At 42.6% G+C, this 18,837-nt stretch overlaps 1 protein-coding gene across 1 annotated transcript; it reads left to right on the forward strand.

The window, feature by feature from the left end:
* Positions 1–9,348: 9,348 nt before the first annotated feature.
* On the forward strand, positions 9,349–13,326 carry LOC124706246 (autophagy-related protein 3-like). The gene is made up of 10 exons (XM_047237901.1): positions 9,349–9,700; positions 9,809–9,879; positions 10,173–10,289; positions 10,377–10,543; positions 10,649–10,734; positions 11,712–11,763; positions 11,860–11,925; positions 12,563–12,693; positions 12,796–12,906; positions 13,101–13,326. Exons 1-9 carry the CDS (start codon positions 9,540–9,542, stop codon positions 12,890–12,892), a joined length of 948 nt encoding a protein of 315 aa, XP_047093857.1. The 5' UTR covers positions 9,349–9,539; the 3' UTR covers positions 12,893–12,906; positions 13,101–13,326.
* Positions 13,327–18,837: the final 5,511 nt, after the last annotated feature.

The raw sequence follows: 18,837 nt of genomic DNA on the forward strand, positions 1-18,837 counted from the left end.
ATGGAATTTTAAAGGTAGCACTCAAGCAATTTACTTTGGAATGGCGGATAAATACCATGTAGTAGGTAGGTATGGTGGACACAAATGGCATAGTGGTTGGCTCAAGTATTTTGGATGCATGAGAAGTATTCCCTCTCGATACAAGGTTTAGGCTAGCAAGGTTATTTGAAACAAACACAAGGATGAACGGTACAGCAAAACTCACATAAAATACATATTGTAAACATTATAAGACTCCATACCGTCTTCCTTGTTGTTCAAAACTCAATACTAGATATTATCTAGACTCTAGAGAAACCAAATATGCAAACCAAATTAGCAAGCTCTAAGTGTTTCTTCATTAATGGGTGCAAAGTATATGATGCAAGAGCTTAAACATGAGCACAACAATTGCCAAGTATCAAATTATCCAAGACATTTTAGAGTTACTACATGTAGTATTTTCCAATTCCAACCATATAACAATTTAACGAAGAAGAAACTTCGCCATGAATACTATGAGTAGAGCCTAAGGACATATTTGTCCATATGCTACAGCGGAGCGTGTCTCTCTCCCACAAAGTGAATGCTAGGATCCATTTTATTCAAACAAAACAAAAAACAAAAACAAACCGACGCTCCAAGCAAAGTACATAAGATGTGACGGAATAAAAATATAGTTTCAGGGGAGGAACCTGATAATGTTGTCGATGAAGAAGGGGATGCCTTGGGCATCCCCAAGCTTAGACGCTTGAGTCTTCTTAAAATATGCAAGGGTGAACCACCGGGGCATCCCCAAGCTTAGAGCTTCCACTCTCCTTGATCATATTGCATCATACTCCTCTCTTGATCCTTGAAAACTTCCTCCACACCAAACTCGAAACAACTCATTAGAGGGTTAGTGCATAATAAAAAATTCACATGTTCAGAGGTGACACAATCATTCTTAACACTTCTGGACATTGCATAAAGCTACTGGACATTAATGGATCAAAGAAATTCATCCAACATAGCAAAAGAGGCAATGCGAAATAAAAGACAGAATCTGTCAAAACAGAACAGTCCGTAAAGATGGATTTTATTAGGCCACCATACTTGCTCAAACGAAAATGCTCAAATTGAATGAAAGTTGCGTACATATCTGAGGATCATGCTCGTAAATTGGCTTAATTTTCTGAGCTACCTACAGGGAGATAGACCCAGATTCGTGACGAGCAAAGAAATATGTAACTCGCGTGAGAATCCAAATCTAGTACTTACTTTACTATCAAAGACTTTACTTGGCACAACAAAACATAAAACTAAGATAAGGGGAGGTTGCTACAGTAGTAAACAACTTCCAAGACACAAGTATAAAACAAAAATACTGTAGTAAAAACATGGGTTGTCTCCCATAAGCGCTTTTCTTTAACGCCTTTCAGCTAGGCGCAGAAAGTGTAACTCAAGTAACATCGAGAGATGAAACACCAACATCATAACCAGGGGTGTTGGGAGTTTTCTCAACCATGCATTGTATATTATCTATGTAAGTTTCAGAGGCTCCCTTTTCATTAGTCTTAGGCTTGCTATTCTCATCAAACAAATTTTCAGGAACAAGCCAAGCATAATTATTTTCTAGAGCTTCATGTATTGCTAGGAGCTTACATGGTATTGGTGCTTTAATCTCCCCATCATCATTAGCATTATTAGTGTATTTTAGTCTATACATATCCATTTTTTCAAGTGTTCTTTTAAAGTCGGTATAAAAGCCAAGCCTCTTATGCTTAATAAAAACTTTTCTAGCTTCTATAGCTATATCTTCAAATTCTCGCACTAAGACTTTTAGAACAAAATCTCTCTTCTCTCCCCGCTCCATATCGAAAGTGTAAGAAACATGTGTTGTATCATGGGGTTGAGACTAATAAATCTAGCTTCCATCATGCGTACCAAACAAACAGAGGCATCTTCATAAGTAGGGACAGCTTTTGCAAGTGGTATATCTTTAAGATCTTCATGCATACTAATATGGGTGAAAAATTCTTCTATATTATCTCTTCCAATTATAGACCCTTGTCCCACCGGTATGTCTTTTGTGGTAAAATTAAAAGGAAACATGATGAAATAAGTAAAGTAAATGCAAGTAATTAATTTTTTTTTTGTGTTTTTGATATGGCAAACAAGACAGTAAATAAAGTAAAACTAGCAACTAATTTTTTTGTGTTTTGATATAAGTGCAGCAAACAAAGTAGTAAATAAAATAAAGCAAGACAAAAACAAAGTAAAGAGATTGAGAAGTGGAGACTCCCCTTGCAGCGTGTCTTGATCTCCCCGACAACGGCGCCGTAAATTTGCTTGATGCGTGTAGTTGACACGTCCGTTGGGAACCCCAAGAGGAAGGTGTGATGCGCACCGCGGCAAGTTTCCTCAGTAAGAAACCAAGGTTTAATCGAACCAGTAGGAGTCAAGAAGCACGTTGAAGGTTGATGGCGGCGGGATGTAGTGCGGCGCAACACCAGAGATTCCGGCGCCAACGTGGAACCTGCACAACACAATCAAAGTACTTTGCCCCAACGAAACAGTGAGGTTGTCAATCTCACCGGCTTGCTGTAAACAAAGGATTAAACGTATTGTGTGGAAGATGATTGTTTGCAAGAAAACAAGAAAGAACAAGTATTGCAAGCAGATTTGTATTTCAAGTATTAAAAGAATGGACCGGGGTCCACAGCTCACTAGAGGTGTCTCTCCCATAAGATAAAAGCATGTTGGGTGAACAAATTACGGTCGGGCAATTGACAAATAGAGAGGGCATAACAATGCACATACATGATATGATAAGTATAGTGAGATTTAATTGGGCATTACGACAAAGTACATAGACCGCCATCCAACTCGCATCTATGCCTAAAAAGTCCACCTTCAGGGTTATCGTCCGAACCCCTTCCAGTATTAAGTTGCAAAGCAACGGACAATTGCATTAAGTATGGTGCGTAATGTAATCAACAACTACATCCTCGGACATAGCGCCAATGTTTTATCCCTAGTGGCAACAAGCACAACACAACCTTAGAACTTTCCGTCATCGTCCTGGTGTCAATGCGGGCATGAACCCACTATCGAGCATAAATACTCCCTCTTGGAGTTAAAAGCAAAAACTTGGCCGAGCCTCTACTAGTAACGGAGAGCATGCAAGATCATAAACAACACATATGTAATAACTTGATAATTAACATAACATGGTATTCTCTATCCATCGGATCCCGACAAACACAACATAGAGTATTACGAGATAGATGATCTTGATCATGTTAGGCAGCTCACAAGATCCAACAATGAAGCACAATGAGGAGAAGACAACCATCTAGCTACTTCTATGGACCCATAGTCCAGGGGTGAACTACTCACTCATCACTCCGGAGGCGACCATGGCGGTGTAGAGTCCTCCGGGAGATGAATCCCCTCTCCGGCAGGGCGCCGGAGGAGATCTCCAGAATCCCCCGAGATGGGATCGGCGGCGGCGGCGTCTCGCAAGGTTTTCCGTATCGTGGTTTTTCGCCTCGGGGGTTTCGCGACGGAGGCTTTAAGTAGGCGGAAGGGCGAGTCGGGGGCTAACGAGGGGCCCACACCACAGGGCGGCGCGGGCCCCCTTGGCCGCGCCGACATGTGGTGTCGCCACCTCGTGGCCCCACTTCGTATGCTCTTCGGTCTTCCGGAAGGTTCGTGGCAAAATAGGCCCCCGGGTCTTCGTTTCGTCCAATTCCGAGAATATTTTGTTACTAGGATTTCCGAAACCAAAAACAAGCAGAAAACGAGAACCGGCACTTCGGCATCTTGTTAATAGGTTAGTTCCAGAAAATGCACGAATATGACATAAAGTGTGCATAAAACATGTAGGTATCATCAATAATATGGCATAGAACATAAGAAATTATCGATACGTCGGAGACGTATCAAGAACCATAATTAGCAAATTAATACTTGCCATGTTCACATAAAATGTAGGAGCCCTTTTATCCATAATTCAGTATTCCATGTATGCACACCTATCCTACCTAGATGATCAAATAGGATCAACCTTAGTCCTTATTATCAAGAATCTTATCCTTACTCATCCTGATTTAGCATCACACCATTGTGATGAACCCTAGTAGCAACCACACCAATTATTTACCATTACATCACTATAGTCCACTAAACCATACTAGTGTGAGATACTTATGAACCATCCTATTTAGGAACCAACCATTCTCTACTCGAGAGATCCAATAGCTAAAGCAAGACAACCTCAACCTTAATTGTTATACTTCTTATTCTCTAAGAAGTATGTTCTTCAAAAGTTATTCTTTTGAAGTAAATAGGAAGTAGTCATCAACCTTGCCTAACAGGACCTATCAACCCTAGCTATCTATTACCACTAAGATATATCACCATAATAGCAAACATTAATTGCTTAAGATAATTATGCTTCACTAAAACCATACAAGCCCTAGTTATTAATGAATCCAACTTTGTTGAGATCCATCTAAACCTTACTCCAGAAATTAGTTGAAACCATAATAAACCATAGAACTCCACAACCCTAATTATCATACTTGTTCTTTATTAAAGAACATGTTCTTCAAAAGTTATTCTTTTGAAGTATATGATAATTAATCATTAACCATGCCATGTAATGCTAAAACCAACCACTATTCATTACATGCTAGGATTATACCAAATGTTATAGTTGTGTGCTATTAATATTATTGTTATGATATGTTGCAGCCTCTGTTTATGATACCATGTAACCACACCTGAATAAGAACCTTGTATGAGAATCATTCTAAAAGTGCAACACGCCCTGAACTAATCATTACCACTCACTAATCCTAAATCATCGGGGTTAGGTCACGCTTAGAGCGATTGCATCTCATACTTATGCATTATTGCATCATTGTCAATCTTTTAAACATCGTCCTTACCGGATGATGATGCTATTTCAGAATTTGGAGTTATTGCGTACCGAAGACCTTGCCTGCATAATTTTGCAGTCAAGAAAGGCAAGTTCATCACTTGCTCATGTCATTTGAGTATTTCTATCAAATTACATGCAAAGTATTATGGTTATCACTATTGCATAAAAATCAAAACCACTACTTTCATAACTATGAATATGACTATGTGGTGGGCAATGGAACCATGGATTGTGTTGATATGGTGGAGGTTCCATTGCACGGGTTTATATTCATCTAGGATTAAACAACAAATGTCGCCAGTTATTCTTGTGCCGTAATACCCGTGTTAACCATAAGATCCGGAGTGGGACGGAGTAGTCAAAAGTGTTTCCACCTCTCGTTCATCAACGGATGCGCTTACCGTAGCAGTTGTATCTGGCGGAACAACTGGAGGGTGGGGATCCCATTCTAATTCCCCACGGTAAAGCTTTGCTTGCCGTAGCAGTTGTGTCTTGCGGAACAAGCGGAGGGTGGGGATCCCATTCTAATTCCCCACGGTAATGCGGTCTATGATGGGTTGCAGCTACCGGCGTAGGAGTGTATGGTAGAGCCCAAGACTCGTCGTCGTGGTCGGGGTCCACCCCGAAATTACGGGAATAATGGGACCGGCGTGGACCCGGGGTCGGGGCATGCAACAACGGGTGGGTGTTCGAGGTAGCGGAGGAACATGATTGGCTAGACCTTATACCGGGCCTCACACCAAAGGAAGTGTGGACGAGAACTTAAGCTCGGTTGGCACCAAGGTAAAGATCTCTTATGGGTAAAGCAACACACCTCTGCGAGTGTAAAGAACCGTGACCTGTCACTCCCTGTTCCGGATATGGAACTCGCGAACGCGGCCGGAAAGGAGCTCCATGAAGTTCTAGTAAACCGGTGAAGGCTGACGGACATAGTTCTTCTCGAATAAAAGCAACCTTTTGAAGAAAGGATTATGAAAACCTGCATTGGTATTAGACTTTCCGGTCTAATGTCGTAGCTAGTGCATTAAACACCTCTTTCCTATAATGAACTTGTTGAGTACGCTCGTACTCATCCAACTCTTAAATCCCCTGCTTAGGTATGGAGGCATCGAAGGAGGATCTACAGTGCAACTCAAAGGCCGAGGAGTCAACAACTACTTTAAGAGACAGGACCCTATCAGAGGAATCAGATACCACATCCAACAAGGAGAAAACCTAGTTTAGCCATAGAAGGGAACTAGCTTCCTAAACCTAGCTCCTATTTAGTTAGAATCTATTCTTAGCCTCTATAGCTAGTTAAATACTCTACAAATAGAGTTCATGATAGGACTAGATTACGAGTCGTTCTTCTGGAGTTCATTTGCAGATTTACCTCATTGTAAAGTAGGAGGCTGTGCTGATCTTTTGTAAAGAGTCTGTGTTGTAATTCTATAGACATGCCTTGGACCCGCATATGTTTCTGTTGTACCACTCTGAGCGATATAATACTAGTGGAACGGTGTTTCATTGGTGTTATATCAGACTTGCATACTACACCATGCAGTGGTATGCCGGGTCACCACAGATGCACCTGAAAGTTGTCTTTAAATCCCAAGCAAAGCAATAAGAGTTGTTTTCGAGAGTTTGCAAATATAATAAATAATAACTAAATTAAATGAGACTACGTGAATCATAGTAAAGTAAATGGAGCTCAATAAAGGTAAAACGTTCTCGGGATTTGCGGATCCACCACTAGTCTAGGTATGATGATTAGGAATATCGATTTTATCTTTTATATATGTTTGTGGGTGGCAAGGTTTCTTGTATGGATGTTTCCAGGAAACATCGTTTTCACATCCCTCGTGGCCATTACCTTTCCTCTCCGTATGCCGTGTGGGTCTAGTAATTAAGGGGCTTCCATTGGTCATGGTCACAGGCAATGGTTCTTGTTATCCATGTATACATGTTATTGACAAAGGCGGCGGATTGTTGTCACCTGTACGTCACGTACCGCGAACCACATGCAACGATGATTCTTACCAAAGTCCTGTAGGCAAATATTATGTGGTCGATAGCACACAATTTCGTTGATAAAAACCAACGCACTTCACAACTATTGGACAATCAACAACCTTTATTTCATTTCATACTTTGTCTAGGATTTCTCCATCTCACCAAGAACAAATGAATCTAGTCACACATTGAGGCAAATAACATCATCACAGATCGATGAATGTAAAATGAAAGATCGAACAGATACAAGTACGAATGCAACTCGAGGTTAAAGATTACAACAAGATGCCCAATGATGATGCTACTGATGATGATAATGGTGATGAAGATCTATACCTTGGCCTCCAGTGATCCCAACAACAATGATGATGGATCCCTTCATGCGAGTACGTTCCCCCTCTGGATCCCTCCTAGAGGTCGGGTTTTGTGGTTTTCTGTTGACATGTCAAAACATATGGGTGCACTTGTACATTCAGTTGCATCTTTTTTTGAAGAGGCGGGTGTGTCTTGGAGGACCCCTTGTTGCATTAATTGATTGGCGGTGAGCATAGTTTTTTACAACAATGACCTTAGAAAAAAAGATAAAAATTACAACATAATCCTGGAAACATACACATGGGATATTCAAACAGAAATAAATAACGCAATCAAGGCACTAGTACTCTCCACGGGAAGCAAAGGCTCCATCATCAACCATCTTGACTCCATCGAGGACAAGCCACTTGGTGGCAAAAAGGCGAGTGGTGCCGACGAGAATCTCCATAAGGCCTCCACTTTGCCACACTGGCCGGGATGTTGAAGATGAGATGGCACCGAGAAGCCGGTGACAGATCTCGGAGCATCCGCCCTCCGGATATCAGAGTCGACGGCGAAGCAAACCTAGGTTGTGCAATGGACACCGAAGACGCGCTCCAAACTGCAGCAACAAGACCACCCGGGCAAGAACCGAATCGCAACCGACCAAAAGAAGATCTCTCATGCCTCCTCCTCACCTTGACGGCGTGAGAGATAAGAGCAGATATCAAGATCCGGGCACCTGGATCTACCGATGCGCTTATTGAAGAAGGCTCCCCTGGATCTGCTACCAGCACCGCACCTCCACCTTAGAGGCTCGTCGGAGAGTTTCACCGGAGGCCTCTCAGCGTCGCGCAGAAGCACCTGAACGCCAAGCGTCCATGGCGACATGCCAACAACCATAAAGGCAACATAGGGACTAGACCGGCCTAGCCCAGCAACTTATGTACAAAGGAGGGAACCTCGACTATTTATTGCCAGCCATGGGCGGGCCCAGGACTTTATAAATCGGTATTCAAAATAAAAATTACAAAAAGGAAAATAGTGAGAAAATTACGGTTTGAACCCAAGATGTGTTATTGCATGTTATCTACAAAATATTTGGATTGCATTTTATACTACCTCCATCCCAAGGCTTAAGGCCTATATTTTTTCAGAAAGTCAAACTATGTTAATTTAACTAATTTTTTTATCAAAAATCATTAACATGGTACAAAATCAATATCATTAGATAGATAATGAAATATATTTGATGTCTACAAAATATCATATTTATTCATAGATTCTTCTAAAAATTTAATCAAACGTTACTTCGTTTGACTTTCTAAAAAATATAGATCTTAAGGTTTGGGATGGAGGTAGGACAATGTAGACAATAATTGATAGTTGTATCATATAATTTAAAAAGTTTAATCATAGTATTGGGTATTCAACTGAATATCCCTGAATACACATAGGCCCGCATGTTTTTTTTAGGATAAGTCACCACTTTATTGATCAGTAATGTTCATAGGTATACAAAACTCATCCAGCGGTTTAATTAGCCAGATGTGGCGACTGGTAGAAAGAGATACAGAGGACCGAGCTAAGTTGTGAGTCTCCATATTAGCAGTTCTTCGCTCGTGCACAAACGTCACATCCGCGAAGTTCCTTGATCTTGATCGAATCTCGCAGAGTACACTGCTAAATTTTCCCAGGTAATTTCCATCAAGACTGTGAATCACCTCCAAACAGTCTGAAGCCACTTTAACTCGTGAAAGATGGAGATCGGCTGCAAGAGCCAAAACCTCTCGGCAAGCGAGTGCCTCCAAAATTGCTGGATCATCCATGCATGGAACCTGGACTGTCGATGCACCCAGGTAGACTCCTTCCGACGATCGACAAACCGCTGCAATTGCACCAGCCTTTTCTAACTTCTTCACAGCCGCCGCGAGTGAGGAGAGGGGAGGGCCCGGCAGCCCTGGGCCTGAGGAGGCCTAAAGCTACGGGCCATTCAGTTGCATCCGAAATGGAGCTCTAGCGTGCCTGAGCCTATGAAATTAGTGGACTGGGCTAGGTTTCCCCTCGAGGCCCACTCCAACCCTAACTCCAACTCCATATCTCCAACTCCAACCCAACTGCAACTCCGGGTTCTTCTCAAAACAAAACAAAAAAACTGCAAGTCCGGGCGTGTTCCAACTCAGGTAGCGTACTACTAGAGAACAGCAGGCGGCTCTGCCCTGCTCTTCTCGCCGGTGCCTTCTGCTCGGGGCAAACTCCTGCAGTCCTCCCCGTCTCCCACGCTTCCCCCCTCTTCGTCTCCGTCGAGAACAAGCAACCAGGAGAGGAGAGGAGAGGAGCGACGATGCAGATGAAGCAGAAGATGTACGAGATATACAAGGGGACGGTGGAGCGGGTCACGGGGCCCCGCACCGTCTCGGCGTTCCTCGAGAAGGGCGTCCTCTCCGTCCCCGAGTTCATCCTCGCCGGCGACAACCTCGTGTCCAAGTGCCCCACCTGGTCCTGGTGCGCCCCCTCGCCTCCGTGGTCCAAAGATCCTTTTTTTTTGTGATTTCTGGGTCGGGGTGGTGTCTGATTGATCTGATCGTTTGGTGGGCGTTTTGTGTTCTGCAGGGAAGCGGGCGATCCGAGCAAGAGGAAGTCCTACTTCCCCGCCGATAAGCAGTTCCTCGTCACCAGGAACGGTATGCTGCCTGCCGAATCGAATTGCGCCGAGATATGAATCCTGTTTACCTGTCTAGTTCAGTTTAGTGGATGCCCTGCGTTGGATATTATAGAATTGGTTGTCATACCCATGTGTTGATGTTCGTAGCTAGGCTACAAGCGTAGGTTTAGACATATTTCTTCACTAATTGACCATAATTGACTGACGAAAGTGATGAATAGAGACAGCGTTGTGGCTTTTCTTCAGAAAAGCTTTGCCGCTCGCACATTATCGTTCTCACAAGTTGACCGCTAAATTTGGTTCCGCTGGCAGTGCCTTGCCTAAGACGGGTTGTGTCAATCGAGGAGGAGTATGATGCAGCACGAGCTGAGGTAGTTCTCGATGACGATGATGGTGACGAAGGCTGGCTCGCAACGCATGGGGTGGAAGGTTGATCTCTCAACGCCAATGCTGCCCTATTTACACTATGGAATTGTATGGGCTAAATCTAATTGTTTTTCCATCTGTCATGTTTAGCATCGAGTTCGAAAGAGGAGGAAGACATACCGTCTATGGACACGTTGGATATAGGGAAAGCCGAAGAGATAAAGTCTATCCCTTCGTACTTTGGCACGGGTGAGAAGCAGGATGAGGAGGAAGATATACCTGACATGGACACCTATGAAGACACAGGGGACAATTCGGTAATGAGACCGTAGAACCTATCATTCACAGGCTTAAGCTTGACCACGGCTGACAAAGTTTGAAACCATACTGATTCATGTCTTGCATTTCTCACCTCATTTCAGGCTACCAATCAGCCATCGTATTTCATCGCAGAAGAACCTGAAGATGACAACATCCTTCGTACTAGGACATATGATATCAGCATCACGTAAGCTCCCTCATCTTATCTGCATGCTTTGAAACTCTTTTATTCAGTAAGTTAGTGCTAGTGCCGAGCTGTCTATTGGTCTGTGGTTCCATATTTATCATAGCCATGGCTATACATTTTTTTTTTTTGGTAAAGAGCGTTTTTATTAAACTCGAACAGTTTGCATCAAGGCAATAGAAGCAAAGAGTTCACACTTGGCCTCTGCATAACTAGGATGCACACAGCCGATAAGACAGTCTAGAACAAAGTAAATGATAAACTGCAAAGTCATCATGACTAAGATATTGAGCCATGGCTATGTATAATTGGTATTTTCTGTTCTGCTAAGTTTTTCTTGGTGCACAGTGAGTTATGGTTCGCATGATACACATCTGATTTGCCAAATAGTTCCAAGTTTTTTTTACAAAGTAACTAAATGTTGTTGTATTGAAGGCTTAACATTGTTCAGGGGAAGACTTGGGTAGGATCAGCCTTTAGATAGGATCTATGAGAACAATTTTTTTTTAAAGACAAAACATGTCCAAATATTCTGGAAAAAAATAATAGCATACATCTGTGTTAGATACGCAAGGCCAAAAATTTGCAGTTTCAAATTCGACATACACTTAGAGAACCAAAAATGATAAATTTGGGTGTGAATAGTGTGAAATACTATTCAACTAGATCTGACACTATTCATAGTCGGATTTGTCTTTTTTGTTTTTCCAAATGTAGATCAAACTTTGAGCTGATTTTTTTTTTGGAGTTGTACATACAACCCATAGGCATGTTGTATATTATTTTCAGTTTTTTTGCACTTTTAAAATATGTTTTATGTAAGTTGATCCTATGATCACACCTAATGAAGAGATCCTATACAAGTCTCTCCCACATTGTTCATTGCTTAACAAGATGGCCTGCTTTTTTTTTAATCTGTCAAAGTATTGATGTGTTTTGAGCTTTTATTGGAAAGCATGTAAGTAGTTCTTCTATTGCAGATATGATAAGTACTTCCAAACTCCACGTGTCTGGCTTACGGGATATGATGAGGTAGCTATTTGTCCACACAAGTGCTTCTTGCTTGCATGAAGTATATTGGTCTTGTTGTAGCTAAATTTGATATGCATAACTTGTTTGCTATTGTAGTCAGGAATGCCGTTGGAAGGTGAACTTATGTTTGAAGATATCAGTCAAGACCATGCACACAAATCGGTACATTTATAACCATCTTGTTTTTGTACTTGGTTTCTGATATGCCATATTTACATTGGTTTTCCGACAAGTCAGCATACATGATTCCTTAGTTGTCATGTGTATGGTTTGTACTTAGCCTATATAACTGTAGAAGAAACCATCCAGTGTCATAAACTGGGCATATTAACCCACAGAAGCAGAAAGTGCCTTGGAAAATACTTGTCAATTATTCATTTTGTAATTCTTCCATGGTATATAGCCTTCCAGAATTTTTGCTATAATCTTTTGGAGATAGAGTCCAGATGTGAGTTTTTGCAGTGCTTGTTCGTGATTTTTTTGCGATCTCCATCCTTCCGCTCATGTTGGGTTTATAAGGTTCAGTACAATAGACCTTTTGTGAATCGGGATAAGCCAGTGAAGGTGTCTTTGGTGTCAGAGCTTCCTTAGTATTAGTATGTTTGCAACTACTCCCTCCGGTCCAAACTAATTGGCTCAACTTTGTCTGCATACATATGTATCTAGATAAAGCCAGTTAATTTGGAGCGGAGGGAGTATATTGTATCTGAACAGCCTTCAAATGGCTATATCTTGTTTGCATAGTATATCCAGCATCTGCATGCCCCCTCCCAAGCCATCATTTTTTTGATTGATGCAGGTGACCATCGAAGACCACCCTCACTTGTATGGAGAAAAGCATGCTTCAGTGCATCCATGCAGGCACGCTGCTGTGATGAAAAAGATCATCGATGTTCTAGTCTCTCGAGGAGTTGAACCCGAAGTTGACAAGTAATGTTCAGTGTGCAGATACCAATTTGCTGGTTTCTTTTATGGTAAGAGGCAGAGCACCCTTCCTGACCTGTATCTAATCCCTGTCTCCTCTCATGATAGGTACCTTTTCATATTTCTGAAGTTCATGGCTTCTGTCATACCCACCATCGAGTATGATTACACTATGGACTTCGATCTGGGCAGTTCAAGCAGCTAAGCCATCTATAAAAGGTATGCGAAGAGCAAAATCCCATCTTTTTGCCTGACATGCACGCTGCTCCGTATACAAGGACTAATCTGCCCATATACCTGTTTAGACTTCGAAACAAACTCTAGTAACCATAAGTTTTGCTCGGAAGCTGTATAACTCCCACATGAGGTTTGTAGACCGAGAGATGGAAACTGACTGTTTGTTGGTGTTACAGAAACACTGAAGCTCCCAAGGAGACAGGCCAAGGCTGGTGGTCATGCTGCCGAATAATCTATGCTCTTAGGAAAGATCTGTACATTGTGTGAATTTGTGTTCGTTCTTTTCGTATGGAAACGAAGTTGGAAGTGTAAACTTGGTGAAAGCTCAGGGCCAATCATTCTCGTACGGTGCAGCACCGTACTGATGTACAGTATATGACAATTCAGATTCGTTTGCGTTCAGATTAAATCCGCCCCTTCCTCTGTGATACACTCAGTACTCTGTATTCAAACTTAAAACTCCACTTTGGTAATTTGCTTATGGCTGGAAAAATCAAAATCTTTGTTCATACTTCATTCTGCATATATATTTTTGCACCGTCCGTAGAGACAATATCCCGAGTCTCTAGGATGGCACCTTACCTTGGTTAGTACTCCCTCTGGCTAAAAATAGGTATCTTAACTTTATCTAGATACAAATATATCTTGAACTGAAATGCATTTAGATACATCTGTTTTCCGCTAATAACACGCCATATCATATTTGGAGGGTCCACGCTGGATATTACTAATTTGCTCGCTATGGCGCTATTTGTGAAATAGCATGCTATATCGTGCTAAAACTTTATAGCGTTAGCAGCTATTTTTTCAAGCTAAGTTGTTTTCACTTTTTCGTGGTGATGAACTGCAATCTGTTGGTTCCTCTTAAATGCTGATGTTAGCCTTCTGAAAATTTGTATGTATGATTCAGTCATTTTTAGACTATATATCCAACCTTTTTAGGGAAATCCTTAAGTTTTAGGCTATATTTGGTAGTTTCTTCAAAACGCTATTTAAAATATATCAAACTATTAGCGCGATATAGGTTCGTAGCGTTTGAAGGAGGATGCCGTTATTTTATTTAGCACGCTATTTTAAACCTTGAAAAATTCCCACCAAATTCTAAATCTTCACTTACTTCTAAAAGCATGTTTGGTACTAGAGTATTAAGCAATTTTAATCCTCGCTTATCCCTACTTCTTTCCAAATTTTAGTATATTTTTATCAATCCTCAATACCGTACGCTACCTAGTGGATTGAAGATAGAGTTTTGTGAAAATTATGCGAAGGTATTTGTTTATCCCCACTAATCCCACAAAAACCCTAGTATCCAACAAAGTTTAATAGAGTTGTGAGAGTGCCCTTACATGGTCTAAAGCATCCCCACTAATCTCGCGAAAACTCTAGTACCAAACAAAGTCTAATGAAGTTCTGAAAGTGGCCTTGCATGGTCTAACCATGTTTTTTGTGGATCGGCACCTTCCATAACCACCAAAAGGCACTGGAATAGCACAAGCTACTCATCCTGTGAAAGGCCGCGGTCGCCGGATCCACGATGCAACATGTTTGCATTTGCTCCGGCAGCTACGCAAATGTGGAGAGTACGATGATGTATGGGTTGTCATGTCAGCTCCTGATTCCTGAATCGTATGGACGAGCGCCAGACAGAACGAGGTGTTGGCTGCCACACAACACAGGCAGGCAGGCGGCGCGCTGGCCGGCCCTGGTCGCCGTCAGGAGGGGGACCCGGCGAACGTTGATCGCCCACGCGCTTAACCAGTAATACAGGCCACATATTCCACCCCACCCCGAGAGTGAGACGGAATTGACTGGAGGACGCCCTGCTACTCGCGTCGGCGCGCGATGTGATGGCCGATCGCTTCCGGCGAGGAGAGGATCGATCGCAGCTTTGGTAGCAGCGGCGAGTGGCGCGGATGGCCGGAGCCGTCGCCGTCGGGCCGTACGCTCGCCTTTGCCTTTGCCAAAGCCGATTCCGCCGCGCGCGCGGCAGCATCTTCAGCTAGCTAGCTTTTCTTTGCGATCAGTCAATTTGCTGTCAGTATTAGCTCTACCGATTCCTGTGAGCGGCACCACGTGTCGTCACGGCACTGAGCAGAGGCGCGATGCAAATTGGCAATGGCATCCAACTATCCGAGAATCGGATCTGCATATATGCCGCATATACAATTATACACTGGGAGATTCTGGAATGTATGTGGCGGCGATGCTGGCGCCGACGGGGCACCGGGCATCTGGCGGCAATACCTTGGCCGACGGATCGACGGCACCGGGCATCTGGCGGGTGGCGGCAACACCTGGGCCGACGGATCGACGATTCGACGGCACCGCGCCGCACGAACACCAATTGGCTGAACGGACCCTCGATCGTCCGGCCGCCCCACGCGCCGTTGCCGTCCGCGAATCCTCATCCCTTTCCTCTCGCGCATCGCATCTTCCTCCGGCCCCTTTACGGCCTCGTCGCTGTCCTTGCGCGCGCGTCCTAAGACCACACGTCGGCCGGCCGGCCAGCCAGCAGCGGCTTCAGGGGGCGCGCCTCCGCTGCACTCTGCACCGCCCGTCGCCGTCTGCCGCGCCCGCGCGTACGTATACACGATCACGCCATCCATCCATCGTCGTCGTCTCGGTACGTGAAGAGAGGGGGGTCGGCCGGGCAAGTCGCCCGCCGTAGCTCTCACGCGCTCCTCGCCACACACTCACACGGGATCGCCGCGCTTCCGGCCGGGACCATCTGGCCGTAGAGTCACTCGCCTGGCCGCGACGTTAACACGGATGATCCGCAGCCACTCGCGTCGCAGTTGCTCGTGGATCCCCGGTAATCCTGTAGCGCACCAGTAGATGAATATCTGTGCACCTGTACATGCGTAAATGCAACTATGCAAGATGCAGGTCAGAACCTGGCGTGCCCCTTTTAAAACCAGCTTTGTTAATTCTCAGTGGAACATTTCGCAAAAAAAAAAAAAAATCTCAGTGGAACCAGGATTAGCTCGAGATATTTGCAGCTGCAACCGAGGAAAATATCACTCGATCATTAGATTGCTTATAGGTGAGAAAAATATCCATATATACCGTTATATTATTTCTTATTTTCTTGATTCGTGCTAGTCATGAGCTATAACTTGGGTTGCAACTAAAACTTAACGACATCACCTGTCTAAAAGTTAAGTTAATTCGCAGTCGGCTGAAAGCTAATCACTCCCTTTTTATTTAGAGTTACCTAATGTTTGCTTTTGGCAGCCCTTTGACTATGATAGTATTGTTTTAACCTATGTGCTTTTGTTTACTTTAGTGTTTGTTGACCTAATTTTATCTATTTTTATGACTAATATTCTACAAATGTGCTCAAAACAACCAGTTTACGACTCAATAATCTAAAGCCTTTAGTGTTTGCTTTACTCAATTTTGTCCTCTATTGTGAATTATCACTAGTTTTCTACACAATTTGTATAATAAGCACATCGATCGTATCATAGCTCAGTGATTGCAAACCGAACCTTACGATGCACAATTTGTAGAATGAAAATAATGTTATTATTCGAAGTTTTTTTTTATTGGGAACTGGGCATCAATTAGTCGGATAGCAACGCATAGTCATATGCACGCTACCGGCCACCCAGGTTCAACCCTCGCTCAAAGAATAGTGTGTACCTGGAGTTTTCTCTTAATATATTGTATAAAATTGTACTAAATCATCGTCAACTAATACGGAACGGAAGTGCAACACATAATGTAAAATTTAGCAACAATAACAACCACATAGTTCTTAAGTTGAGAAAATAGACATTTATGGTTACCCTAAAAAGGTTAGTTTTGTAGCCAAAAGAATATGTAGTTCCCGGATTGAACCACAAGTTTCTATATAAAGTGGTTCATGTCCATGATATGATTGATGATGCATCATTGGTAATGTATATGTGGCACTCAGTATTAATACAACATAAAAGAATAAAAAAATCAATACGAAGATGAATAATCTTCAAGTTTCTTGGTAAATTATGAAAAGTAAAAGTGATTACTAAGATCCTTACTTTTTACATATAAAACAAAAGGTATAACAATGAAAAAGTAATATGCATTGAAGAAACGAAAAATTTGAGAAAAAACTCACAAATAATTTAGGATCAACAATAAGAAAAATCTAGGAACATGATGTTCTGAATGAATATTGTGAGGATAATAAAACTCATAAATTCGTCAAACAAAATATTTATGGAGCATTCCTTGTGTTTCAACTGATTATTCTCATTTAAATTTTATTACTATTTAGATTTAGATTCTTCCAATAAATTTATTTTTATTTTAGCGGTGGATCTGGATACGAAACTTTAAGGACCTTGGCATAACCATGTTATTAAACTTACTATATTATCCTTAAATTTGTTTTATTAACTTAGTTCATTGATCACTTTTATTTCAACTTTTTTTATTGGATATACTATGTCTAGCTGTTTCTTTAGAAAAAGGTATATTGCAATTTTCTTTGATCTTCATCTACAATTTAAGTTGTTTTAACTGGAGGGCAAAAAGTACTTTCATATCATCAGCCGTAAAGCTTCGATTGAGATTAGTTGCGGACCAGATCTTAAACTAAACATATAAAAGTGTTTCGCAAAGAAAAACATATAAAAAATTTCTTACAATAACTACTGTATATTACAAATGCATGTGGACCGTAGTAGTCTATTCACTCTTTAGCGCAGAGCGCAGAAAATCGATGTTTACCTATGATGTACACGCATTGACCTGATTACAGCCACATATGTTCATTCTAGCTAGCCGGTGTGGCTCACGCGTTCTCACGCGTCAGTCGGAATGTGCATATAGCTACCAGTCCATGTCCAAGTAGTAACACTCTTTTCTTTTTTGCCAATTCTCTAGCTAGTAACACGGGGTTTCTCAGCCACACAACTAATTAATCTATTTCGCTAACTAGGTAGGTAGACTAAGTGACAGAACAGCACATATTCTTTGTCTAAAAGTGTACCACTGAGCAGTATATATCAGCTAATACGCATGACGAGTAGGTTGATATTACTGTTTACATACGAAAATGATTGGTTTTGGTGTTATTTTTGTAGGCCCCTGCCGTTAGTTGACGGTAATATTCTCCAGCAGTGTAGTGCGGCGATTTACACAAAAATAACCCAAAAGTGGAAGAAAAGCACAGACTAACCCTCCGGCGAAACTATTTCACTAATCTAATCCTTTTGTGTGGCGCCCCTCCCACGGGCGCCACACATGTCCATGTGGCTCCCCTCCTGCCGGCGCCACACACCCAGCCGACGATGGCGCCATCGACGCTGAGCTGGTGCGCCCATCCGACGTGGCGGCATGTGTGGCGCCCTTCCAACGGCGTCACACATGCACTTGGAATCCCCCAAAACATACTCGTGAGACAAATCCTCCGGGACTTAGCCGTTTTGCGAGGCTCGATGTGTGGCGCCGATGCCACGGGCGCCACACTAGCATGTGTGGCGCCGATGCCACGGGCGCCACACATAGAGGCTCGCGAAAACGGCTAAGCACTTATCGTCCGGAGCCCCTGCATGTTTTGGACCCAATAGTTCATATAAGTTGGCATGTGTGGCGCCGATGCCACGGGCGCCACACTAGCACTTGTGGCGCCAGTGGGAAGGGCGCCACACATGGACTTGTGTTGAAAACATGAAAAATCCTACCAAACTCCAACGATTACTGAGTACAACATTGGATACAACAAGTAGCAATTTCATGACATACACATATAACACTTTATAGGTCACATTGTAGCACGTAGATTCAAACAACAAGTAGCATTACAGACCATGGTTCGAAATGACATAGGGTTCACAAATCGATACTTATGAATATAGAGTTCACAACAACACGTAGCACATCCTAGTAGCGTCCTCGACGTGCCGTCCTCGTGGGCTGCTT

Source organism: Lolium rigidum, chromosome 4 (assembly GCF_022539505.1).
Source record: "Lolium rigidum isolate FL_2022 chromosome 4, APGP_CSIRO_Lrig_0.1, whole genome shotgun sequence".
In the NCBI taxonomy this organism is placed as follows: domain Eukaryota; kingdom Viridiplantae; phylum Streptophyta; class Magnoliopsida; order Poales; family Poaceae; genus Lolium; species Lolium rigidum.